The 27,110-nt window shown below is 42.9% G+C and overlaps 1 protein-coding gene across 2 annotated transcripts in view; it reads left to right on the top strand.

The window, feature by feature from the left end:
• The first annotated feature begins 12,829 nt into the window (after positions 1-12,829).
• LOC307017840 (TSC22 domain family protein 2-like) overlaps positions 12,830-27,110 on the top strand; it is a 49,295-nt gene continuing 35,014 nt past the window's right edge. Inside the window, exon 1 of one of the 2 annotated variants that reach the window (XR_013802279.1) lies at positions 12,830-15,235. Coding sequence is in view for 1 of the 2 variants with exons in the window: in XM_079647679.1 (XP_079503805.1) it covers positions 13,533-15,235 (1,703 nt within the window). In the remaining variant the exon portion in view is untranslated. The remainder of the gene's footprint in view (positions 15,236-27,110) is intronic. The other variant, XM_079647679.1, reaches the window with a different exon arrangement.

Genomic DNA, 27,110 nt, shown 5'->3' with positions numbered 1-27,110 from the left:
AATAATAATCAAAACATCATATATTATTCTGAAATGGCACACTGTGCAGTACTTTTACTTTTGGTACTTTAAGTATATTTTGACCAATACTTTTGTACTTTTACTGAGTGTTACGACCCTGGGTCGTTATGTCATTTGTGTAGATATATTTCCCTCCTTCTGTGTCTGTGAGTGTGTGTGTGTGTGTGTGTGTGTGTGTGTGTGTGTGTGTGTGTGTGTGTGTGTGTGTGTGTGTGAGAGCAAGCAAGCAGGTGGTGCCCGTTAGCTGATTAGCTACCTTCAACCTGCTGATTGGTCCACCTGAGGTGTAAAACAGGCAGATTGGACATCTCAACAGTGTGCTCTATCTCATACTGAGTTCCCAATGAGTAAAGCCTTAGAATAAAGTAAAGCCTTAGAATAAACAACGAACATTGAATCATATGTTCATGTTAACAATATTGTTTTTATTCCAGTTGATTGTGATTGAAAAGCCTAAGGAGGCTGGTAAACATTGCAAAGAGGGATTTGTATTCCTTACTAACATTCATAAACTTAACCATGTTGTAGCCTGAGAAAGGCTAAACCATATCAAAGAATACATTTATTAATTAAAACTTCGGTTGCACATGTGCGCGCAGTGATGAGCGGGCCCTCGCGTCCGTGCGCCTGTCGGGGACGTCGGGGAGGGCAGCCGGTCGTCCCGGCGTCAAGCAGACGCGCGCGAGTCCTGGGAAATGAGCCGTTTCTCATTTCTATAATTTTCGCGTCCCGGGCCCTTTCTCATTTCTCTAACTCCCCTCCTTGACTCCTATCCTCGACTCCTATCCTCGGGACTTAATCCCGCCTACAGGAGATGCGAGCGGAGGAGCCGAGGAGGGGAGCCGAGGAGAGAGGAGGGGAAGCAGCAGGCGGTTAGAGAAATGAGAACTCCTCTCCTCTGAGCGGTCGTTTTAAAGAGACGTCCATTAATGATGACAGGAGGCACAGCAGCCTGTGTTCATGACGACTTTTAATTCATTCACAGTGCGGTATAATGAGAAAATAACAGGCTACAGATGCGGACACACTTACACACACACATATATATGTATATATTTATATATACAATTTCAGAATCAAACAGAGCCCTCTCATAATAAAGTAACACTATCAGAGACTGGATATATCCCCCCCCCCCCCCCCCCTCTCTCTCGTCGCTACAATGGGGAATTTAAGTTACGGGCCAAACGTTTTATTTACAAGTATTAAAAGTAAGCATAGGACACCAAACCAACTGAGACCCGTCCGTCCGCCGCATCTACGCACTGTAGCCTACAACACACGCACCTACACACTGTACCACGCACACACATACACACTGTACCACACGCACCTACAGCTCCTAATATAATCAGGCTACTGCCGTTGTGTATTTTATTAAGTGAAGCACTAAATGGTTTTTAGAAAAATATCGACTCTTTGTTTGTAGATATTTACTAAACTAAAGCAAATAAAGAGAGTAGGCCTGTTATACTGAGTGATATATATTTTACACACTGCTCTGCTTTCTGCACGGACCTCACAGCTGTTCTCACTGTAAACATCGCGTCGCGATGAAAGCAGTTAATAAAATAATATCCAGGGGATGCATGCAGAGCTGTCATTGGCTGAGACAAGTCCGGCCGTGCGTCACGACTCTTCAAAACATCTCTGTTCCCGGAAATGCATCTACGAAGGAGCCGTGGAAGACCGTGGAGGACCCATCAGTGTATCCTCGGTTATAGCTCCTCCAGAGAGCCTCCTCGACGCTCGATCCTCGGTCCTCGAAGTGCATTTAGAGAATTGAGATGTCCTTCAACATGGCGCGCTGAAATTCATTTCCGGGTCACTACCGGAGGACCGAGGAGTCGAGGAGTCGAGGAGGGGGATTTGATGAAATGAGAAAGGGCCCCAGACTCTCAGGTCCTCCGGCAGCAACCCGGAAACGGATGTCGGCGCGCCGTCTCGAAGGAAAATAAATTTCTCTAAAGGTTCGTCGAGGATCGATCATCGAGGAGGCTGTCTGGAGGAGCCGTAACCGAGGATACACTGATTTAGAGGAGAAAGGAGAGAGGAGTCTCTGTGGAGGAGTTATAACCGAGGGTACAAAGATGTAGAGGAGAGACGAGTCTCTCTGGAGGAGCTATAACTGAGGGTACAAAGATGTAGAGAGAGGAGAGAGGAGTGTCTCTGGAGGAGCTATGACCGAGGGTACACTGATGTATTCTCCGGGGACGATTTCAGCCAACAGTGATGTTTAAAAGAGGCGTGACGCATGGTTGGACTTATGTCAACCAAGCACAGCTCTGCAAGCTGTTCCCGTTGTGATTATAAGTTATTTGAGATGATCAAATTCCCATCAGACTTTCTGCCCTTTACCGTTTGTTTGCTCACTAATCACATCTCCCCTGGATGTTAGGCTATTTTGTTTTTAATACAACTGCTTTCATTGTGAGGCGATGTTTACAGTGAGAACAGCTGCTGAGGTCAGTGCAGAAAGCAGCACAGTGTGTATAATATATATCGCTCAATAATATATGTGACAGGCCTACATTTCACACTTTATTTGTAGGCTTTAGGAGATATCTACAAATAAACAGTAGATATTTTTCATGAAACCATAGTGCTTCACATAATAAAATATACAAGGGCTGTACCCTGATATTTAGTATATGCTTTAGGAGCTGTGTGTGTGTGTGTGTGTGTGTGTGTGTGTGTGTGTGTGTGTGTGTGTGTGTGTGTGTGTGTGTGTGTGTGTGTGTGTGTGTGTGTGTGTGTGTGTGTGTGTGTGTGTGTGTGTGTGTGTGTGTGTGTGTGTGTGTGTGTGTGTGTGTGTGTGTGTGTGTGTGTGTGTGTGTGTGTGTGTGTGTGTGTGTGTGTGTGTGTGTGTGTGTGTGTGTGTGTGTGTGTGTGTGTGTGTGTGTTTGTTTGTGTGGCAGGCAGACAGGCAGGTGTCAGTAGGTTATCTGACATATAAATGGTCAAAAATGGTACATTCTCCGTTAGCCTATGAGCTCCCCGTTTGAGCAAAGGACTATTCCATCTCAATGTAGCATGACATTGTATATGCGCTTAACTTGTCCTGGATTGGAATTTTTCCAAACATTTCCCTAGGAGGAGTTTGCAAAAATGTGCTTAAGATGCATGAGAAACGCACATATTTGAAAATTGCCGAGTTTTTGGGGGGCCGGGGCTAATGCAAGGCAATTTGAAATATGTCCAGATTCATAAGAGCAAGGTGTATACTGCTTTTCCTGAATATTGGAAAACCTATATGCGAGTAGTTTGGAGTAATTTGGAGTAATATTTGGCAAGTAAATCGTCAAAAATTGTGTATTTTTCAGTTTTTTCTAAAAGAGCTCAGTCATCCTTTCCAACCTTAAAAAATATCTGGGAAAAGGACTTAGGAATACAGATAGATGAAACTACATGGCTGAATATCTGTGAAAGAACACATTTTCCATTCACAAGCAATAAAATCAAAGAAGCAAACTTTAAATTTCTCAACAAATTTTACCTCACACCCATAAAGATGCATAACATTTCCAAAGAAAACTCTCCAAAATGTCCGAGATGTAAAGTAAAAGAAGGAACATTTATGCATCTGTTCTGGGACTGTGATCTCTTGAAACATTTCTGGGATTCGATTCATGCGCTCACAAAAGCCGTTTTAGGCATCGAAATGAGCCAAAATCCATGTTTTTTCCTGTTAAATGATATGCCAAACTTTAAACTGAACCCCAAACATTATAGAATACTAATCACAATAACATGTTTTGCCAAGAAATGTATACTTTTACTCTGGAAGAATGAACGTCCTCCAACATTTAAACTTTTCATTGATCAGATAACACATTTTTTACCTCTGGAGAAAATGACTTTGGAAAAATATAATCATGGACATATCTTTCAAGCTCTGTGGTTGCCATTGATTTCATATTTGGAAAATATATCTGAGATATGACCAGTGATGAAATGGTGCATTCTGTGGCTATTTTTCCTGACGGCCGGAAATACTAGTTGTGTTGTCATTGTCTATATTGTCGCTGTATTGTATAATTAATTGTATAATTATTTGTTTGTTTTACTTTGATGTGGGCTTATTATTATTATTATTATTTTTTTCGTTTTATGTTTATTTTCATTTTCATGGCTCTGTTGTTTAAGTTATATTGAGAAGCATTTTTTTTTTTTTTTTATAAATGTTTTTGGTTTCGTCAGTATGGGCATGTGCGGGTGGAGGGAGGGAGGGGGAGTGTAGTGAGTGTACTGTGATATTACAATATATGAAATGGCATGGATTATTATACACTATAATGAAATAAAAAGACTTGTAAAAAAAAAAAAAAGAACCTCAAAAAAAAAAAAGAAATGGTGTATTCGCTGTTAGCTTACGACTTCCCCGATTGAGCTAGCAACTATTTTCTTCGCAATTTAGCATCAAATTGGATATGGGTTGAATTTGTCCTGGATAGGAATTTTTTTCAAAAATTTCCATATGAGGAGTTCGCAAGAATGTGCTTAAAATGCATGAAAAACGCAAATTTTTCAAAATGGCCGATTTTCTGGGGGGCGTGGCTAAGGAAAAGCAATTTGAAATATGTGTGAAATTATAATAGCAATGTGTATACAGCGTTTCGTGAATATCGGAAAAACTATATGCGAGTAGTTTGTAGTAATTTGTGACATGTAAATCGTCAAAAATGGAACATTCTCCGTTCGCTTACGAGCTCATCGTTTAAGCGATCGATTATTCCTTCGCAATTTAGCATCAAATTGGATATGGGCTGAACTTGTCCTGGATTGGAATTTTTTCGATCATTCCCCTAGGAGGAGTTTGCAGAAATGTCCTTAAAATGCATGAAAAACGCAAATCTTTCAAAATGGCCGACTTTCTCGGGGGCGGGGCTAATGGAAGGCAATTTGAAATATTTCCGCAATTATAAGAGCAATGTGTATACAGCATTTCGTGAATATCGGTAAAACTATATGCGAGTAGTTTGGAGTAATTTGCAACATGTAGATCGTCAAAAATTGTGTATTCGCTGTTAGCTTACGACCTCCACGATTGAGCTATCAAACATTTTCTTCTCAATTTAGCATTATATTGGATAGGGGCTGAACTTGTGCTGGATTAGAATTTTTCCCATCATCCCCTAGGAGGAGTTCGCAAGAATGTGCTTAAAATGCATGAAAAACACACATTCTTAAAAATGGCCGACTTCCTGGGGGGCGGGGCTAATAAAAGCTATTTACAAATATGTCCGCAACTCCATGAGGAATGTCTGTGTCAAAATTCGTGAAGTTCTGAGAAACGATATGTGACTACCACACAATAGGGGGCGCTAGTGAGCAGTTCTTTTGAAAAATTAAGTATTTTTTTTACATTCTCGAAAAGGTCGTGGGCTTTGACGTGTCTCCCAAGTTGTGCAAAACGCTTCCCAGCCGAAAAACATTTTAAATAGCGCATTTCAAATCAGAATAACTGAGTGTGCATCCAGACTCGGTGAGGACACTATCGATACTGACTCAGCAATCACTGTAAGTTATATTCTTGTTTAAATAGACTTCTCTGTTTCATTTATTCTACTCTGTATAATTGTTCTGTAGTTATTGTAGCTAAAACGGTGATTTCTGAGAGATTTTAAAATCTCAGATCTGCTCAAAGTCCAGCAGCTGTAACTCAGGTCTCAGTGAGTCACGCCCCTCAAGTGTGCATTCCAAGAGGTAGGAAGACTCTGCTGTCGCCCATCAGCAGAAAATAGTTAACTAATTACAGCAGCGTGCCCCCAAAGCTGTGAGAACTGAGCAATCAGGTATCCATCTTAGGTTGCATTTTCCTGGAGCGTCAGCTTCAGCGTCAGCCAGACGAAGACTGACAAAGACATTAAGAGTCCTGTGGGAGTAAGACTGACAAAGACATTAAGAGTCCTGTGGGAGTCACGTGGGAGGCAAAGAGGAGGCAAATCCTACTCTGATTGCGCCAAGTATCGCTGGTGTTATTTAGTTTTATTCAATTCTCTTGGGTTCTCTAGCCCCTCATGCTATAATCATGTGTATTTTCTGCATTCCTGTTCATGTGTCTTCTCGCAATTATCACTGGCCCCGTGTTTCTCCTAATCGATTTCACCGGCCTGCTCTCGTCTATCCCACATGCTCCACTGAGATCCAACATCTCGTTTCAGGGGGCCTGTGGAACTGCCAGTCAGCTGTCCCTAAGGCTGACTTCATCTCTGGCTACGCTTCCCTGCAGTCTCTGGATTTCCTTGCTCTCACGGAGACCTGGATCACTCCATCCAACACATCCACCCCAGCAGCTCTCTCCACAGCATATTCCTTCTCCCATACACCCAGACCCTCTGGCAGAGGAGGTGGCACTGGTCTCCTGCTCTCTCCCAAATGGAGCTTTTCCCTCTTCAAGCTACCTAATTTCACTCCTTCTACCTTTGAATTCCATGCCGTCACAGTAACCCATCCTATACAATTAACCATTGTTGTTCTCTACCGTCCACCAGGCGCCTTGGGGGATTTCTTGGAGGAATTAGATAATCTCCTCTCACACATCCCTGAAACTGGCCCTCCCGCTGTACTTCTCGGAGATTTCAACCTCCAGACAGGGAAGATATCTGAACTAACATCTCTGTTAACCACCTTTGCTTTCTCACTGTCTCCATCCCCACCAACTCATAAAGCTGGCAATGTCCTTGATCTCATATTCTCAAGAAACTGCTCTACTTCTAACCTCTCTGTAAACCCGCTCCACACATCCGATCACTTCTTCATTTCATTCTCTCTACCCCTTTCCAAACATAACAACCTAATCTCTTCTAACTCTGCTCCTGTCCGCCGTAACCTCCGTTCCCTCTCCCCCTCTACCTTTGCCTCATCGGTGCTCTCAGCCCTCCCTTCCTCTGACTCGTTCCAACTCCTGCCTCCAAACGCTGCTGCAAAAACTCTCCTCTCTACTCTCTCATCCTCTCTGGACTCTCTCTGTCCTCTCACATCGCGGCCGGCTCGTCAGTCCCCTCCTGCTCCCTGGCTAAATGACGCACTGCGTGCTAATAGAACCATCCTTCGGGCAGCAGAGCGGAAATGGTGGAAATCCAAACACCATGACGACCTCCTAACCTATCAGGCTCTCCTCTCCTCTTTCTCTGCTTCCATCTCTCAGGCAAAAAGCACTTTCTTTCAAGATAAGATCCAATCTTCCTATTCCAATCCCAAAAAACTATTTTCTATCTTCTCCACCCTCTTGGACCCTCCCAAAGCACCTCCCCCCTCCTCCCTTCTGTCAAGCGACTTTGTTAACCACTTTGAAAAAAAGGTTGATGATATTCGCTCTTCCTTTTCTGACTCACCTTTACTCACCGCTGGGTCACCAGACCCTCCCTTCACCCACACACTGACCTCCTTCTCCCCTCTCTCTCCAAGTGAGGTTCTTACCCTCGTTACCTCTGCCCGTCCTACCACCTGTTCTCTGGACCCTATCCCCTCAAACCTCCTTCAGACTATCGCTCCTGATATTCTACCATTTCTCACCCATTTCATCAACACTTCTCTAACTTCTGGTCACTTTCCAAACAGTCTCAAGGAGGCAAGAGTAAACCCTCTCCTTAAGAAACCCACTCTCAATCCGTCTGATGTTATTAACTACAGGCCCGTCTCTCTCCTCCCGTTCCTGTCTAAAACACTTGAACGCGCTGTCTTTAAACAACTCTCCTGTTATCTCCATCAGAACAACCTTCTGGATCCGCACCAGTCTGGTTTCAAGGCAGGTCACTCAACAGAAACTGCTCTCCTTGCTGTCTCTGATGAACTGCACACTGCTAAAGCAGCCTCCCTCTCCTCTGTCATCATCCTTCTGGACCTGTCTGCTGCATTCGACACAGTGAACCATCGGATCCTCCTTCGCACTCTCCAAGAACTTGGAGTTTCAGGCACTGCACTTTCCCTCCTCACCTCATACCTCAACGACCGCACCTACAGGGTTACTTGGAGAGGGTCCGAGTCCGACCCTTGTCAATTAACTACAGGGGTCCCTCAGGGCTCGGTTCTTGGTCCCCTCCTCTTCTCCCTGTACACAAACTCGCTCGGGTCTGTCATTAGCCCGCATGGTTTTTCATACCACTGCTACGCTGACGACACCCAACTAATTCTGTCCTTTCCCCGCTCAGAGACCCAGGTCGTCGCACGCATCTCTGCTTGCCTAGCAGACATCTCTCGGTGGATGTCTGCTCATCACCTCAAGCTCAACCTTGACAAGACTGAACTGCTCTTCCTTCCGGGAAAAGATTGTCCCACTCTTGACCTAACAATCAACATCGGCACCTCTGTTGTTTCCCCGACTCAGACTGCAAAGAATCTGGGTGTGGTCCTAGATAACAAATTGTCCTTCACTGCAAACATCGCTGCTACAACCCGCTGCTGCAGATACACGCTTTACAACATCAGGAGGATACGTCCCCAGCTGACCCAGACATCAGCGCAGATTCTGGTCCAGGCTCTCGTCATCTCACGCCTAGACTACTGCAACTCCCTCCTGGCTGGTCTACCTGCATGTGCCATCCGACCTCTGCAGCTCATCCAGAATGCAGCGGCTCGTCTGGTCTTCAACCTTCCCAAATTCTCCCACACCACACCGCTCCTCCGCTCCCTTCACTGGCTTCCAGTAACTGCTAGAATCCACTTCAAGACACTGGTACTTGCGTACCATGCTGTGAATGGATCTGGCCCTTCCTACATCCAGGACATGGTTAAACCGTACACCCCAGCACGTGCACTCCGCTCTGCATCAGCCAAACAGCTCGCTGCACCCGCACTGCGAGGGGGACCCAAGTTCCCGTCAGCAAAAACACGTGGGTTTGCTATCCTGGCTCCAAAATGGTGGAATGAGCTCCCCATTGAAATCAGGACAGCAGATAGCTTACACATCTTCCGACGCAAACTGAAAACTCATCTCTTTAGACTCCACTTCGAGCGATAGAATTACTAACAAAGCACTTATATACTAATAAAGGGCTGGCTTTCTAAATGCCAGTTGAGTAGCACTTGAAATGTTTGGCTCTATGAAACCTGATGTACTTATATGATTCTGTTTTCTTAAAGGTTGTATCTTCCTGGTCGAATGCACTTATTGTAAGTCGCTTTGGATAAAAGCGTCAGCTAAATGCAATGTAATGTAATGTAATGTTTTGCATTCTGAAACGCATTTTAGCACATCGTGATAAAAAAAAAGTACAGGCCACGCCCACATTTGTCATTCGTTGTGACACTTTAAATATAAATTCATACTCATCCCAAGAGTAGGCTATGTCTAAACAAATATATATATATTTCGTCAATCAGTTCATGAGTTATACATTTGTCATGTTTTTGGCGCCCCCTATAGTCCAAAATGAAAATTAATTGTTGTGCCTATTCCCCAATCCAAACTGAACCTTACCACCAAAATGTGTGTTTTTTTGGTACATTGTTGATGAGTTATGAGTTTTTCTATCTAAGCCCCGGCTTTTTGAGAACACGTTTAGAGTAACGACGGCCACATTTATCAACTAAACATGCTCATTTCCTACGATGATGGTTCTGACCCTCCAGCGATACTGTATACTGAGTTTGGTGTTGACATTTTTATTTTTTTTATTTTAGTGAATATTTAACTGTTTTTGATATTATGCTAATTAAAATAAAAAAAGTAGGCGGAGATTAGGGGTTCAAGGAGATTATATGTAGAGCAGGTCCACCCGAATAAGTGTGCACAATTTCAGATCATTCGGAGTTACGGTGCGACTTTGTACATCTTTCCAAAAATGGAAATGACCATAGGTGGCGCTAGAGAGCATGCTGGACAATTTGAACACATTGAGTCCAGAATATTGTAGTTTTCACCGATTCTGGAATCCGTGCAAAATTATACAACTTTTGAAGCATCCTAGAGAACTCAAAAACAGGAAACGCCAGCAGAAAAATAAAAAGAATTCCTCCAATAACAATAGGTTCCTCGCACTTCGTGCTAGGACGCCGTTGGGTCCTAGCGCTCCGTGCTCGGGCCCTAACTACATTATCTCATTTAGCTGTAACTTTTATAAACAACAAAAAAGACGTATTGACGAGTCGGTGAACCAGGGACCCTACGGTCGTGAGTCAACTGCTTTCCAGCTGAGCCACAGCACACACGCTGAATCTCCCTGAAAACACTATAACATATTTATTCCTGTATTTATTCATTCATGTTTTTATTCCTACATTTATTTATGCTTGTATCTATTTATACTTATGACATGTTCCGACCTCTATATAAGTGAGGTTCTGAGCTCTTTTAATTCCATCGTGTCACCAGCGAGCCCGGTTACAGGAGGGGTAATATCGTTCTTATTATGTCACCATGGGTATTATGAGCGTTGTGGTTCAACGATTCAATTGATTGATTTGTTTTGTTTTGTTAGGCAAGTTTAAGGAAACTCTGTAAAGACGTTGTTTGTTATGTTGGGGTTGTCTCATCTCTTTGAGTTATTAAATCTCAAAAAGCTGATTTCCTGTGTCGGGAAGAGTTGGGAGAGGGCAATTGTATGATGCGCCATACGTTCGCCTAGATCAGTTTGTGTTAAAGGGTTAATGTTTAACACTTTTGAGATACCATAAGGTCATGAGATAACTAAAATAGTTGATTTATTTTATATTTCTTAATGGTGTTCTTTGTTTTGAGGTTTACGGATAAGTTCAATGCAACAAAAAAATGTTGTGTTATAAAAAACAAGAGCAACAAGAATGAAAAACCTTTAAATAACTGGATATTTAGAAACTTTAGATTTGGCGTGGTCCAAAAAGAGATGCCACATTTTCTCAACTTTTTTAAAGCACATATTTGATCACACTTTTTTCCCCCTATCGATATCATTTTCAAAAAACAACAGCACTCGGCTCTGTAGTGCCCCAAATAAGGAAGTACACACAGCACAATAACACCCGGTTACCTTTTATTATGAATTGCTTCCGACACCAACACAAAGTTCCCATTGATTCATCCCGCTACATATGTGTGTGAAGTGGCTCAATAATACCACAAGCAGCCCTACCAACCAGCTTCTAACTGGGCTGGTCAACTCTGCTGCTCGGTACCAGAAGGGACAGAGCAGACTCTTTCTGCTGAGGAGACTGAGGTCTTTCAGGGTGCAGGGGGCACTCCTTCAGACTTTTTCTGACTGTTGTAGCATCCGCCATTTTCTATGGTGTGGCCTCCTGAGGCAGCAGCATCTCGGCTGCTGACAGGAAGAGACTGAACAGACTGGTAAGGAAGGCCGGCTCTGTCCTGGGGAGTCCTCTGGACACTGTGGAGGTGGTGGGAGACAGGAGTCCTCACTGTGGTGGTGGTGGTGGTGGGAGACAGGAGTCCTCTGGACACTGTGGAGGTGGTGGCAGACAGGAGTCCTCTGGACACTGTGGAGGTGGTGGGAGACAGGAGTCCTCACTGTGGTGGTGGTGGTGGTGGTGGTGGGAGACAGGAGTCCTCTGGACACTGTGGAGGGGGTGGGAGACAGGAGAATGGCTGCCAAGCTGTCCTCCCTGCTGGACAATGTGTCTCCCCCCCTCCAGGACACCCTGTCTACACTGTGCAGCTCCTTCAGCGACATGCTGCTGCACCTACAACGAGCACGGCCCCTGGTAGACCCTTACACATATAACAACAAAGACTATAACACCCCTTGTTGTGCAATACCAATGATGTGCAATATGTGCTATATATATATGCCATTTAGCTGTGCAACAATACATACTGTGCCTGCTACTATATCTCTCAGAACTGTTACAGGATGTGTATTTTGTAAATTGTTTAATGTTGTTATCTTTAATATTTTTTATGCATGCTTCTTAGTTAATATTAAGCTGTCTTTGGCCCTTTTTTTGCTGTAACAAATGCAAATGTGCCCCCATGTGGAATGAATAAAGATATTCTGATTCTGATATGTAAATAGATCATCAATAAAGCAGAGGCAGCAAACAATGTATTTTGCAGAAAGAATGAAAGCATCAAAGTCAGCATATGGGATTGGATTATATAACATGAGTAAATATCCATGAGTAAAATTCATGGTGCTATTTCTTATAATACTTTTTCACCACCTTGTTGTGTCACTTATTTTGTCTCTTTACTAATGTACATTTTGAAGAACATTGTAGACAGTACAGTGTTTGCATTTACTATCCAAATGCTGTAATAAAAATAACAATAAATGATATAAACCAGCTTAGATGGTTGACACTTCAAGGTTAATCACCAAAAAAGGATAAAGAAGCACGAGACCCTTTCAAAGTAACACATTCCCTCCTTGGCCACAGGGGACAGTGTTCTCTATGGTTTGGGAAGACTCGTGACACGGTATACAGTGACTCAGAATTTGAGACCTTCATATCAGTCTATGGTTCTGCATATTTAAGATATCATTTCGAGTCAATAAGATTGAAATGGTTATTATCAGACAATTTGCCAACTTCTTCTTCTTTTTTTTATTTTAGAATGAAAAAAACTGCAAATACTTACATTAATTTGGCATCTTTCTTAAAAGATATAATCAGTTATGATGTGAATGTCCCCGCTGTGGAAAATAAAGGAATTTGGAATTCTGATTCATAATTGTTGGTGCGAACTGTTGCTGTGGGCCTGTCAATATGAGTAAAGACTACATAGGGGTTTGATGGGATAAAAACGTGCATCCTCTAACTTAGAACATGTCATTTTCTCAATTGCCCTGAGTTAGTATTTCGGACGGTTCATGAAGGCAGCATGAGGAGGGGATTCTCAAACGCCTCGTACGTCAACATCCTTACGTACACTACGTACCCACGATGCAGCGCGGCTGCCTACAACATAGCCATCTTGTCAGTGACTACGTGAGGGAGGTAACTGTAGGCGCTGTTTAGAATCTCGTTTGTTTTAAAGCGTGAAACTGGAGGACGGTTTCTTCTCTCTAACGCCGCCAGCTTCACAGTAAGTGTCGCCACTGAATGACCTGAAGCTCGTGAGGTGAGTGGACTCAAAGGACTGCTTTCGGGAAGATGTCTCACAGACTTGTTCCGACGTAGGGGGAGTGTGCAGCAGCCACTTGCTTGACTTGCTAGCTAGCTCAGTGAGTGGAGGGCTGCGGGCCCTCCTCAGCCTAAAGTAGGTCCTACAGCTGGGCAACACACTCTGCGACAACGGCCGTCTCACAACGGGACCACCGGGACATTAGCAGGCCGGTCAGGACCGACAGGGAGCTGAGGAGCAATCCTCCAACAGGCGGCTGGTATCACTGTCTAAAGACGCATTGCCTGACAACCCGACACGATAAGCGTTATGAGCCCATGAAACGCAACAGGAGATCAAGAGAGGAAGAGGGATGGCGTAAATTCATCTTGATTACAGTTAGCTAGGCTAAGTATTACACATGCAAGTTTGCTGTGGAATATGATCTAAGCTTTAAGAAGCTGCAACCAGCTCGTCCCTTTTTCACGAAGGATACACACAGCCATACGGCACTTGGAATCAGCCTGTCAATATGTCGAACATGCCGGCCAAGAAGAAGAGCTGCTTTCAGATCACCAGTGTGACTCAGGCCCAGGTTGCGGCTATAGGTGCCGCGGACGACACGGAGAGTCTGGACGACCCGGACGAGTCCCGGACGGAAGATGTGTCGTCAGACATTTACGACATGTCACGGGCTGAGTACGAACCTGTTTGTGACAGGAGCTCATCTGAAGAAGCCTTGAACAATGTCGGAGAGCCAGAGGCAATCAGTGTTATTGCGCCATCACACATACCTCAAGCCGGTCAGTTGCCTGCGCTGTCAGGCAATGCAGCGGGGGAGTTTCGAAAGGTGAGAGTGTCGGCCTCAACTCAAGGTGGTCAGCAGCCCGCGGGGATCGGTGCTGCAGCTGGTGGAGCCCCCATCCCTCAGCCAAGGGCCTTGCAGCAACAGCCTGCCCCGGCAGCCACCGTGTCCGTAAACACATCCCAACCTGCTGCAGTGACCAGTCCAGCTCCTCCTCCTGCCACCTCCACCGTGAGCTGCACTTCTCGCTTTAGGGTCATTAAACTCGATCATGGTACTGGAGAACCTTTCAGAAGAGGCAGGTGGACATGTACAGAGTTTTATGAGAAGGACTCCGAGAGCTCTGCTGTTAGTAGGACTGCAGATAGCATTAGGCATGTCAACAACAGTGCAACAACACTGGACCCTGCTGCTGAAAGAGACAGTGGGCTCGGGCATACAGGAGGATCTGTGGTTCCCCCCGCATCGCACTCAGGTCAGGGTTTGGGCTCGGTGGCGGATGCTTCTCTCTCATCCCGCATGCATTCAGTGGAGACCCCACCACAGCAGCAGCAGCAGCAGCAGCAGCAGCAGCAGCAGCAGCAACAACAAATCCAACATCAAAACTACAATGACGGGATGCCTCCTTCAGCCCATCCCGTCGTTTACCCTGCCCAGCAGCAGCAACAGCAGCTTCCCATGGGCCACAACCTGACCGGCCAGTCTTCTGGACTGCCGCAGAACCCGACAGAGTTCTATCAGCAGCAACAGCCCCCTTCCATGCAGCCAGGGCCTCTGACTGTCCATCCCGTCCCAGTGTCCAGCCTCTCTGGTGGGCCACAGCCCATGGGACAAGGCTCGGTCCTACCTGCATCCTCCGCGGGCGCTTCTGTGCCAAGTCAGGTGGGAGATGTAACAGGAGGGGGGTCTATAGCGAGTGGACAGCCAGGCACCTTGCAGCAGCAGACCGGGGGAATTGGAGGCGTTTTACTGGTCAGTGGATCCACTCTGCAGCAGCAAGCTGTGAGTCAGTACACAGCCGCCGGACAGCCTCAACCCCACGGCCTCCACCCCGTCTCCTCCGGTGTACAAAACGTGCCTGGCATCGCAGCGAGCTCCAGTGTGCCCACCACTGTGCCCCTGGCTGTGCCCAGTGCCTCCAGTGCAGCCATGCCAAATGTGACAAGCTCAAGTATGCCTCAAGGCCAGGTAGCCTACAGCAGGACTCAAGGGGCTCTAGGGATGCAGGGCCTCGGAGCAACTGGATTTGGACTTGTTGAGGGGGCTGGTGGGGTTCGAGGGAGGTTCGAGGGTCTTTTCAACACACAGTCTCCTGTTGTCTTTGGAAGGGAAGCGGCAAGGCCCCTCAATCCTGAGAGCCTGCAGCTCGCCACCCCGACTGTCAACAGCCTGTTTGGAATCCACATACCTGTCGACGGGGATGTGGACAGGTAATAGTCTCTACATCTAATATATTTAACAACATTACTAATTATAATTTCACCCTTTCGAGCACATCACTGTCTGTGTAACATTATCCACATCAATGGATCAAATAGTTATTTTAAGGCCTTTCTGGCACTTTTCTTTGTGTACAGTAGGAGAGAAGCATGCTGTAAGGGCATTAGCCAGGATAAATACATTATATACTTATCGTACGATATATAGAGACATGACCTTTATTCGTTTTAGATCATCGACTATCGTACAGTTTATGAACTATCAACTTATCATGACATTTGGACTGACCTTGATCACTTTCGTGTAATGGCTTATCGTATGATATTTATATGGACACTTACACAGTCGTTGAAATAACAATACCACTAACATTAAAAGCCAACCGATATCAGAATAGAGCCCAAAAGTCATTTATTGTTTTGTAATTTATTTATTGGAATATTTTGATTCCAATGTCAGATAAGAAGTGAATTGCTCTTTTTAAAAGGTTGTACCTATATCATTATAGCAGTGTTTAATGCCACCATTTCCAAATTGTCTAACAACATTATTCTGGCTATATGCTGGGATCACAAGGAGGTAGTGTTTGCCAGATGAACAGGGTTTCCCCCTTTGTTTCAGAGAGGTGGGGAGGAAGGGGAGTGCGTAGAAGGAAGAGAGAAGTGGCACAAGGGAAGGAAATGTAATGTTTGTTGTTTCTCATTAGTCCCTATAGAATCAAGTGGACTGTAGCACACTCAATGCGAACATCCACTGCACAGGCAACAACTTGTAACATGACTTTTGGAACTCTGTAATTCATTGTGCTTATTTAATGTCTCCAACCTCCTTTTGCCTCCCACTTTAGCTGTCGTCCTCCAGGACAGAGGTGATGTGATGGCCTTGCTGCAAACATCAAAGATGTGTTGCTAGCTTTTAGCTTAGCTCTCTCATGGCGCATTTTCCCTACAGCGCGGAGCTCGCTTTTAACTGTGCCGTGCCTTACCCGGCCTATTTTTGGTTGCGTTTCCACTTAGTACGGGCTGAGTATGCTAAACTAGAGAGAGAATCGCTGGCAAGGGGGCTACAACTACAACAAAATGAACATATTTGACCATGATTGAATTGTAATACACGTTTCAAAATGATGCCGAAGTAACAACATACTGATACCGGTTAGTAAAAACCATGAATTAATGCTTTGACAAGTCTGCGGACAAGACGGCAGGCGAAAAACCTTTTTAAAATGCGTGTTTTCTAAATGGAGATTTGGCTAAGCTAACGCAGTATATGCTCCGACGGTCCACACTCACAACAACGGCCTATACAGACATAAATAAACCAGCGACTGTATTCGCCATGACACAGACAGTCTGTGCAGGGGCGGTGCCAGGGGGTAGCTTGGAGTTGCTATAGCAACTCCAACAATTGGCATAGCAACGGCTTAGCAACCCCATTGTTTTGTTATGAAAATGTATCTATATTTATACACATTCTCGCGAGATCTATCAGGGGTCATTGTAAGTTAAAGCGCAAACTGTTACTTGGCTAATGTTATAATTCTCAGTATGTGAACACAGATCGAAAATGGAAAGATTTCTCACAAGTCAGCGTGTGTGTGTGTGATGAGGTTAAATGCCACAGCATGCCAGTTGAAACAGTGAACGATCGCTATTGTGTACTTGTACGCTTGGGGTGTAATTGTATTATACGAAAATATTGTCGGAGCACAGAAACAGTGTTCAAATTCTGCTTTTACAAACTTATTTTGGTTGTGCTTACCTTGCAAAGTAATGTTATAAGTGTCAAAGGAATGTTTTCATGATAATATTGTAGCGTGTCCAAGTTAATAGTTATTTCAGTTATCAGATGTGCACAGTTTAGTACATTTGTAAAGTTATTTAGGCAATGTTGTTGGTGGGAGTTAGGTGTGTGTGTGTGTGTGTGTGTGTGTGTGTGTGTGTGTGTGTGTGTGTGTGTGTGTGTGTGTGTGTGTGTGTGTGTGTGTGTGTGTGTGTGTGTGTGTGTGTGTGTGTGTGTGTGTGTGTGTGTGTGTGTGTGTGTGTGTGTGTGTGTGTGTGTGTGTGTGTGTGTGTGTGTGTGTGTGTGTGTGTGTGTGTGTGTGTGTGTGTGTGTGTGTGTGTGTGTGTGTAAAAGTCATAATGAGTGTTCTACTATTGATTGGTTCTGTAAGGCGTGGCCGTCAAGACCAGAAAATAAAGAGAACGTTTTAGACATTGAAGGCTCGTGATCTTGAATAGCGGTGAACGCTAGAATATGAATAGGCTCGTGCTTGGCCCACTAGTATTGTTTGTTTATTTATTTTGAAAATTAACTAGCAACGCCGTGCTGTCATATAGCAACTGCTTAGCTACTGCAGCAATAAAAACCTGGCGCCGCCCATGAGTCTGTGGTTTGTACTTGTTTAACTTTTGTCTAGTTTCTGAACAGATATGAGGACCTGTGAGCTTGAGTGCTAACGGCTGATGTTGTTTTCCTGTGGTTCTCATCGAAGATGATGTCACGGCTCCGCCTACACTGCGTTACTATAGTTACTGCCCCAGCTACTAAACTGTAATGGAAACGCAGCATAAAATGAGCCAGTCCTAACGAGGCCTAGCTATACCGAGCGAGGCCCTGTAGTGGAAATGCGCCATAAAAGCCTCAGACTACTCCTGGCCACTTGCATGACCTTTTTTATAGTTGAGTTCCTGTTCTGGAAAATGCTCTCTTATACAGTTCCAACAGTGTTGGATTCTGTGTTGCCATATTTATGATACCTCTCTTCAGGAAATATGTGTACAGAGGATCTTATATACATATATACTTATTACATATATGTTTTAACTTTGTAGTGTTGATTTAATGTAGCTGCTTTAGCATGTAAAGCAAGGCAAGTTGATTTATAAAGCACATTTCAACACCAGACAATTGAAAATGCTTTACAAAAAAACTAAAGCATAAAGATCTAGTGCAAAAGAAACATATAAGAAACAGACTTTTAAAGAAAAAAATAACCATAAAAAAGCCAATACAACACAAATACAAGCTAAAATAGGACTAATAATGTAACACTGTAAAGAAAAATGTAAATGTATGAGGATTCTCAGGTGTGTTCTTGGACATCTGCGCTCATGATGTCCTCTAAAAGTGTCTCTGCACACTAAATCTACATACAGATTAGAGCAGATATCATGATAGAGGTTTTAAATCCACATCTTTTATTACTCTAGGGATAATTAAGTTTGTATGTCGGATTGTAAGGGACAAAATACACGAGTTCACTGGAGCCTTTCTTTTTCTTAACGTCCTTGGCATACCCCTTTTTCCCTGGGTTTTAGCGCTTGTTAAAGATGGCACACATAAGCGGAAATGATACAGTGCTTGACAACTTAGTGGTTTCCATTTACAGTCTAACAGATATTATAGAGCCAGACAGGGTTACATAACTGTAGCCTTACATATTTTCTTCCCGTGGGTGGACAGTTTGTTGAACGGTGTTTTGAAGCTTATGCCTTGCACTTAAAGGACGTTTTATCCAAACTTTGACACCAACTTCAACACTTTATACCACAGGCTTTCAAAGTTTCAACCCTGCGCTAAAAAATTCAAATAACTATGCCCCTCTGCCATACAGATATGATATATGTTATGATATGGATTTCCTTCCCATTGTTATTCTTTGCCTGTCGTCGGGAGGTAATCGTACTCCAACTCGAGCTTTACAGCTGCCATTTGCATTATACTTTGGCGTATTTAAACAGGCAGTAATGTTGCACATGATTCATTCACAGTGTAACTAAAAGTCGAGCCCTGTTTTTCTATCCTGTGTTTGTTTACATAATGGCAAATTGACACCATTTAAAAAAAAAAAAAAAAAAAAAAAAAGCAGTATTAACCATTAGCAGTTAATGTGTGCAGTGCACCCATTGATTTATTGACATATATCAATCACTAGGCTTTATGGCAGGGGTGTCAAACTCAAGGCCCGGGGGCCAAATCCGGCACGTGACTTCATTTTCTGTGGCCCCAGAAGAGCTTGCAAAGAATATAATGTTTATTATACGGTTACATGCCGATTTACAGAAGCACGTTGTCCATAAACTACATGTCCCACAATGCATCTGAAATTGTACATTTTCCCCCGAATTTGACTTTTATTAAATTCAAAATAAGCATTTTTTTTTCTCAGAATATTACTTTTTTTTCAAAATGTTACTTTTGTTTTTCAGAATTTGGCTTTTCTTTTTAATCATTTTATGACATTCTCACTGAAAAGACTTGCAATTATTTACCCTAGACTTCTTCTTTCAGACGTAGTTAATTATGAAGTTATTACCCTGTCCGAAAATAATCCAATGAAGAGGCAATAATGTAATATAATACATTATTTGATATATATTAAATATTTATATATGTATTTTTATACAGTCTTAAAGTTACAACCAGCCCTTTGAATGCAACCATAATGTTAATGTGGCCCGCGATGAAATTGAGTTTGACACCCCTGCTTTATGGGAAATGAAATGAGAAAAAAATGTGATTGAGCACCGTTTTCCTAGCCTGTATTATACCATAAATTTACAGATACCCATCACCAAATTTCTTTGGCACTTAAGAAAATTAAAAAACATAATGATTTTAAGGCAAGTTTGTAGTCACGAGGCATCTTTCTCTCAAATGTCTCATAAGTTGATTTTTGTGCCATGGCGAGATAATCATATCATAGTAAGTGTAAGTCATACTAAATGGAAAGTATGTTTGTCATGGCTGTGTCAAATCAAATAGAAACAGATCATTTAAACAATTACAAACTTTCAATATCTCTGTCCAAATAACTTTGAAAATATACTTTGGTGCCATTAAATACATCGTTTAAAGGTGACCTATCATGCAAAATGCACTTTTGTACGTCTTTTATACATGAATATGTGTCCCGGGTGTTCCAGGGAACTCACCAAGTGTCAGAAAACACAACCCTCTCTATTGTCCTCCATACCCAAATCTCTTAAAAAGGGTCTGCAACGGATCTGATACAGACTGATCCAGATTATAACAGAAGTGGCGCTACGGCTATTGGGCCAACTCCATCAATCAGGAGGAGACAGCCACGGACATTGCCATTCGAAAGCGCTAGAGACGCTGTAGTACATATGCCAGGCCTGTAGATGGTGCTGTTCTCACAGAATCAGCCCATGCAAAGACAGTGTTAAATTGAGCGAAATGAGGAATGGCTAAAATTAGGGATGTAACGATATACCGAATATCGCGGTAAATAAACGTCCCAATACCGTCGTGAGACTGACAAAATCTACCGCGTTTTTTTTTTTTAAACCTTTATTTAACCAGGTGTCCCATTGAGATCATCGATCTCTTTTTCAAGAAAGACCTGTCCAACATGGCAGCAAGTAGGTTACAACATGAACATAAAACAACAGATAACACAAAAGGACATCGTATTTACAGGGCTACATTTACACACCTAGAGACATTGACAAGTCAACAATATATTTATATCTCGCCCTGTCAATAAGCCTCACCTTCTTGGCAAAAACTGTATTGTTTTTAAAGTGGTGGAGAGACAATGCACAGTTTGACCCACTGCTGTCACCCATGGCCAAAGCATATCTCTCCGTCCCACTGAGGTGGCGTTAGACTTTTTCGCTGTCCGTCATTTTGACAGACAGGATCCTAAAATATCCGTCATAATCCCTTATTACCCGTCGGCTCTGAACAGTTCACGAGAGAGCACGCTCGTGAACTGTCAACAGGGGGGGGGGGGGGGGCGGTGTTATGCTGTGTGAGCATGCACCTCGCGGGAGCGCACACAGCGTAATCATTGATCTGTACGGCAAAGTACGGTTTGGAAACTATATCATTTCCTTTTGGAAGGCATGCATAACACGGCATAACACCAGAGCCTCGCTGTGGGGAAACGTTGGCGCTGTTCCGAGTTTGTTCTAATCTGTCAAAATGACAGACTGCTTTCAGATTTTTCCGTCATTGTTAAACAAAATATTCGGTTAACGCGACCACTGCTGTCCCAGCAACATCAGTACCAAGCGAGAGAGTTTTTTCCAGAGCAGGGGATATTGTAAATGCCCAAACATTCCAGCTTATAAATACCTGGAAATGTGGACATTCTCATATTCCTAAAAACCTGTCTGATGATGCTGAGTGAGTGAGTAGTGAGTTTGAGTTGAGTTACTTGAAAAACTAAAGTGAAACTTGATTTATTGTATTGCAGGGTCTGATTATTAGCTTCTTTATTTGTGAGATGCAGTGGCACAAAGAAAATGCCTACTTTGTCTGGTAGTACTAGTAGGTACAAAAACACTGGTTTTCTTGTTCCAGTCTGTTACGGTCACTTTGTTTTTGAAACTTTAAAATACTGCTATCCAACTAAAATGCTGTAAAAATCAGATGTATTATGTAATAAATAAACATTTTCCGAGTAAAAAAAATATTTTATTGAAAAAAAAATAGTTTTGTTTTTTTTCCTTTTATTATTCAATATTGCGATAAATACCGTACCGTGGACTTTTTATCGCGATATTATCGTACCGTGAGTTTTTGGTATCGTTACATCCCTAGCTAAAATGCATGATCTGTTTGGTATTTTGAAAAATAAAAAGTATAAATATGCCTTATATAGGTATGGCCCTACAATATATTATTCAAATATAGTATGAAAGGTCCACTTTAACTTTGTGACAATGTAGCTGTCTTCTGGCGGTGTGTTTTTGGAGCACCTATGTATTGGTTGTGAGGGGACCCAGCTCCCAGGCTGATAAGAGCGGGAGCCTCTTACGACAGCTAAGCCCTATCAGACAGGGAGCAGTAGTCTTTCCACTGTGCCCCTATTCTGCCGATAAGAGACCCAACAGTGGGGTGTGTCGACTAACTTTGGTCGTTGCATCGTGTCCCTTTTTTCATTTTGCAACACATTGTGGCCTGAAGCACTGTATGTAATGTATAGGGCCTTTGGACTGCCCCTGTAATGGGCTGTGGACATGTTGAACCAGTCACTCAGAGCCATAGCTGCTGTGTTTGTGTTCGGCCAGCAATGATGCGATATACCTCTCCACTGGGTGACTGACAGAAACCGGGCGACAGTTGCTCCTGTACAGTTAAAGTGCTGAATGACGTTCCTTTGCAACAGCAACTGCGGTATGTTCAAAAGAAGTGGAGGAAGTTGCAGAGTGAAACGTGTTGTGCCTCACTTCACCAAGCATTTTAGATATGCTTGGTAGTCCACCACAATCCCTGAGCTCCTACCCCAGATGTCTCTTGCTGAATTTTCAAAATTTCACTGCACCGAAAGATGTTTCATACTTTCCGCAGCTGATACAGCCTGGAAAACCTCTCTTCTTCCACATTTAGGCGCACATTATCGTCCCCATTTTCCCAGACCCTTTTTTTACTCTTTAAAAAAATGTGAATTTCTACTCTGCCGAAAGATATATGAATATGCACAAAGTTTTGCATGTTTTTAGCTATTCGCACAGCATGATGGAAAACCTATTTTCTTCCACATTTAAGAGCACATTATTGTCCCCATTTCCCCCCACCCTTGTTTCTCTCTTGCTTGATTCTTTATAGTTTTATTGCGCTGAAAGATATATGTACAAGCACACAGTTTGGACTGCATGTTGCACAATTTTCACAACTAGCACAGCCTAGAAAACCTCATCTTCCACATTTAGTTGCAATTTTTCCCCCACTTTTCCTACACCTTCCTTGCTTAAGTTTAAATGTTTTAATGTGCTGAAAGATAAATGTACAAGCGCACCGTTTTTCTGCATGTTTCACACTTTCCGCAGCCCGACAAGCCTGGAAAACCTCTCTTCTTCTGCATTTAGGTGCACATTTGTGTCCCTAATTGCCTCCACCCTTTTTGTCTCTTGTTTATTTTTTTAATTTCCACTGCGCCTAAAGATATTTGTACAGGCACACAGTTTTGACTGCATTTTGTACAATTTCTGCAGCTTGCACAGCCTGGAAAAGCTCCTTTCTTCCACATTTAGGAACAAATATTTGTCCCCATCTTCCTCCACCCTGTAGTTTTCCCTGCAAGTAATTAAAGCAGAACAGTGGAGATATGTTCTACTTAATAAAGATGTTATTCTCATACTTAGAAAATGATTAGCTCAGCTTGAATGTTTCCCATATGGTTTCTACAACTGAAGGCGTAAAACAACACTGATGCAGTGATGCACTGTCATATTGTCTTTGTTGCCCTCAGAGGAGTTGCTTCTATATTGCGGTATCATTTGCATATGCATCTGTAGTCGGTGTGGAATTGAACCCATGCTGGGGAGCTATGGTTTATTGTCCTCGCGTAATGGGGAGCTTATGTAAAAATGGAGGTAGGAGAGGGGAGGGATGTAGGAGAGCCAAGATGAATTGAGAGACTGTGTCCGTGTGGCTGGATGAGGGGTGGGTCTGAAAAAGGGGATGGGTTGACTTGAGCTTATGCATGTATCCATGTTGGGGGTCGGGGGCCTCTCACTGAGGAATTAGGGGGCATGAGTTTTTGGAAAATTCTCCACAGGCTAACTCATTTTAGTTTCTGGTAGATGTAGAGCTGCAACGATTAGTCAACTATTCACCACTTATTTTGTTAATCCACTAATTATTCAAGTATTTTTCATGCAAGAATGTAACAAGATTCTAATTTGAGCCTCTTAAATATAGAGACTTCCTGCTTTTCCCTGTTATATCAAATGAAAGTGCCATAAACTTGTCTTTCTTCTAATGAACAGTAGGGATGACTCCTGATTGCTGATTCTTGATGAATCTAAAGTGTTAGTCTCTAGTTTAAAGTCTTCATTGATTGCGCAATGTTTATTTATTTTGTCCAATTTAGAGTAAAGAAAATGATTAAAAACTGGGGTTGCGGTCGAATTGTCAGTTTAGCTTAGGAAGTTTCCTCAGTGGCAGCCATGATAAGAGCGGTTCGAATTCTCTAGATCAGTGGTTCTCAACCTTTTTACACTAAGTATCACCTGAGAAAATAGTTGGCTCTCCAAGTACCACCATATGACCAATGTTAAAATACAGTCCATGCAGGACTCGGAGGCAAATGTATTTTTTTTCTCTCTCTCTCTCTCTCACTCACTCACTCACTCACTCACTCACTCACTCACTCACTCACTCACTCACTCACTCACTCACTCACTCACTCACTCACTCACTCACTCACTCACTCACTCACTCTCTCTCACCACAAGTGAGAATATAAAGAACAAAAATAATAACTTGTTCTCACACAACAAATGTCAACTGTACACACATGTCATTTCCTGGACCTATACCAAAGTTTGAATGTAGGCCTCCTGCAACAACCTACATCGTAACAGAAAATGTCCTATTGGGAATTAAATTCCAATAATAATGAAGCCTCCAGGAGCAGATGAGCCTAAAGGCTAATAGCTCATCTTCAGTCTGCTGATGTTTGCTATTGCCATTTCTGTGATGGCAAAGTAAAAAAGAAAAGAGATAAGAAAAAAGACAACAATTAAGGACAAGTGTGTGCTTTTTCAGCGTTTGACCTCGGTCACAGCCTTCGCTCCATTATTTCATCACAGCCTTCGCTCCATTATTATTATTTATTATTAATAACTTCCATTATTTGAGCCTTCTTCCTGAGTCACTTCTCTCCTCCATCACAGCGGCTGTGCATATCACTTTTGCGTTGCTTGCGGAGCCTGCGCTTGTGCTCGCTTGATGATAGTCCTCCTCCTCATTCACTTTTTCACTTTCGCTGGTAATATTCTCCTCTGTACCTCTCTTCCGAATACCTCCCGTTTTGAGCCACGTTTTTAACATCATTCAGCTTTCTTCTTTCTTTAGCTTGCTTGCAACGTTATCGGGTAGTAAGGTCGTAATTAGCAACGCCAGAAATAAAATAAAATAAATGTTTTCGTTTCTAAATCTAAAAACAGCAATAGCCTATTAGAACTAATTCAAACCACAGTTTCAATTATCTCAAGCTTATTTTAATTTGTTGTAGTATTTTGATAGTATGATTTATTTTTTAATTAATGTTATTCAATCAAGCCTCAAACTGATGGCACTTGTCCCTATAGCCTGTTTTAAATTGAAGTTGTCTGAGGTCCTTACCATCAGCTGCTGTTGCAGTAATAAGTAGTGTACCTTAATGTCCCAAATTTGCACAATGTAGTGACTGCTTTTCGTCTTTTTGTTTACTTAGTTGTGTTTCCTGTATTTTATATGTCTGTTATGTGTAAAGGTTAAAGGTGGGTACGTTTGAGAAATCGGCTCGAGATACACTTTTTGTTATATTCCATGGAATGCTCTTAACATCCCGATAGCAATGAATATCTTAAGTGCTTTGACAAAAAATCCATTAAAAAACGTCATCTGTGGAAGGCTCTGTAAGGAAGTGGCATATTTTTTCCGGTTGTGTATTTTCACATTCTAGCTCATTCGAGCTGTTTTCTCCAAAATTACCTACCCCACCTTTGAACAAAAAAAAAAAAAAAAAAAAATTTTTTTTTTATATGTCAGATTCCTCCACGTACCACTAGCGGGAGCTGGCGTACCACCAGTGGTACGCGTACCACAGGTTGAGAACCACTGCTCTAGATGATAGGAAAGGAGCTTTTGAAACTTCCTTTATAACCTCCTTTAGCTTAGGAAACACTGGGCCTTCCTTTACGAAAGGACAGGAGAAAATGCTGCCCCACAATGCCTTGTGGCCGTAACATTTACCGTGACACAACATTCAGCCGTTCACGGAAACAACCGAGACCGGGACCGAGAAATGTGTATCATGAAATTTACGGTGCCTATTAAGCTAATTTGAATTCTCCTATCCACTATTCCTTAACCCTGTGACGTTTCACACCGAGGTCAAGGTATAGTGGATAGGAAAAGACAATGGGAGCGGATTTTTGGACAATTCGACTGCAACCTGGGTATGCTTTAGGGTGGCCAACCTTTAGATTGACAAGTTGCTTCAAAGAAGTTTCTTGCATTAATGTCTTACCACTTTTGCACTTTCTCAGTGTTTTTTTAAAGAGCAACTTCCAGGTTAAAGACACCTGTGAATAAATGTGTAGGAAAATAATGAATACACTAGATTTAAAAAAAAAAGATACAGAAATATACACTAGTGACATCTGGCGTCGTTTTTGTAAGAAATGTTCACTTCCGCATAAAAAAGACTCGGCAAGTGACCTCCCGCGTGTGACGTAACATGGGGGACACAAGGGGGAGAGCGGCCGGTGTAACGTATTAATAAACATTGATCCCAATGCTAGTTTCGACACAGAAGACACAGAAGAAGTTGAACATGAATATTCGAAAGCATATGACGGACCACAACCTTATAATTATGAGCCTGCTAGGCGTCCAAGAGACCAGGAGCAGCCAAGGATTAGAAGAAATAACGGCCATCGGAGAGAAATTGAGCTGTGGTGTGAGGAGAACCAGTGGAGAACTGGGCAGCTATCTTGTTGAGTGACCGGCGTTAGCTACAGAAAGTTAGCTAACGTCACATCACAACATTGTAAAGTTAGCTATCATATATCAGGCTATAACTAAAGTAGCATTGAGAATATAGTAACGTTACTGGCAGGACTGTTGATACTGATCCATAACAGAAACTAATGCGCAAGTATCAGCCGTATGTCCTCCGGTACACAGCACCGTAGTGTGGAGTTGCATTAGGTAACGCGAGATACAGCTAATGCAACTCCATACTACGGTGCTGTGTACCGGAGGAGAGACGCGAGATACGGCTGATACTTGACGATCTGGCGGAGAAAGGTTGTGGAGCCTCCGTCGATATGCCGTTGTAAATGGCTTGATGGAAAGCAGGTGTGTAGTCGGGGAGGGTGCACAGCTGATTGCAGCAGG

The sequence above is a fragment of the Notothenia rossii genome, assembly GCF_949606895.1.
Source record: "Notothenia rossii genome assembly, chromosome: 9".
Taxonomy (NCBI): domain Eukaryota; kingdom Metazoa; phylum Chordata; class Actinopteri; order Perciformes; family Nototheniidae; genus Notothenia; species Notothenia rossii.
This window is presented reverse-complemented; position numbering and strand designations above follow the sequence as displayed.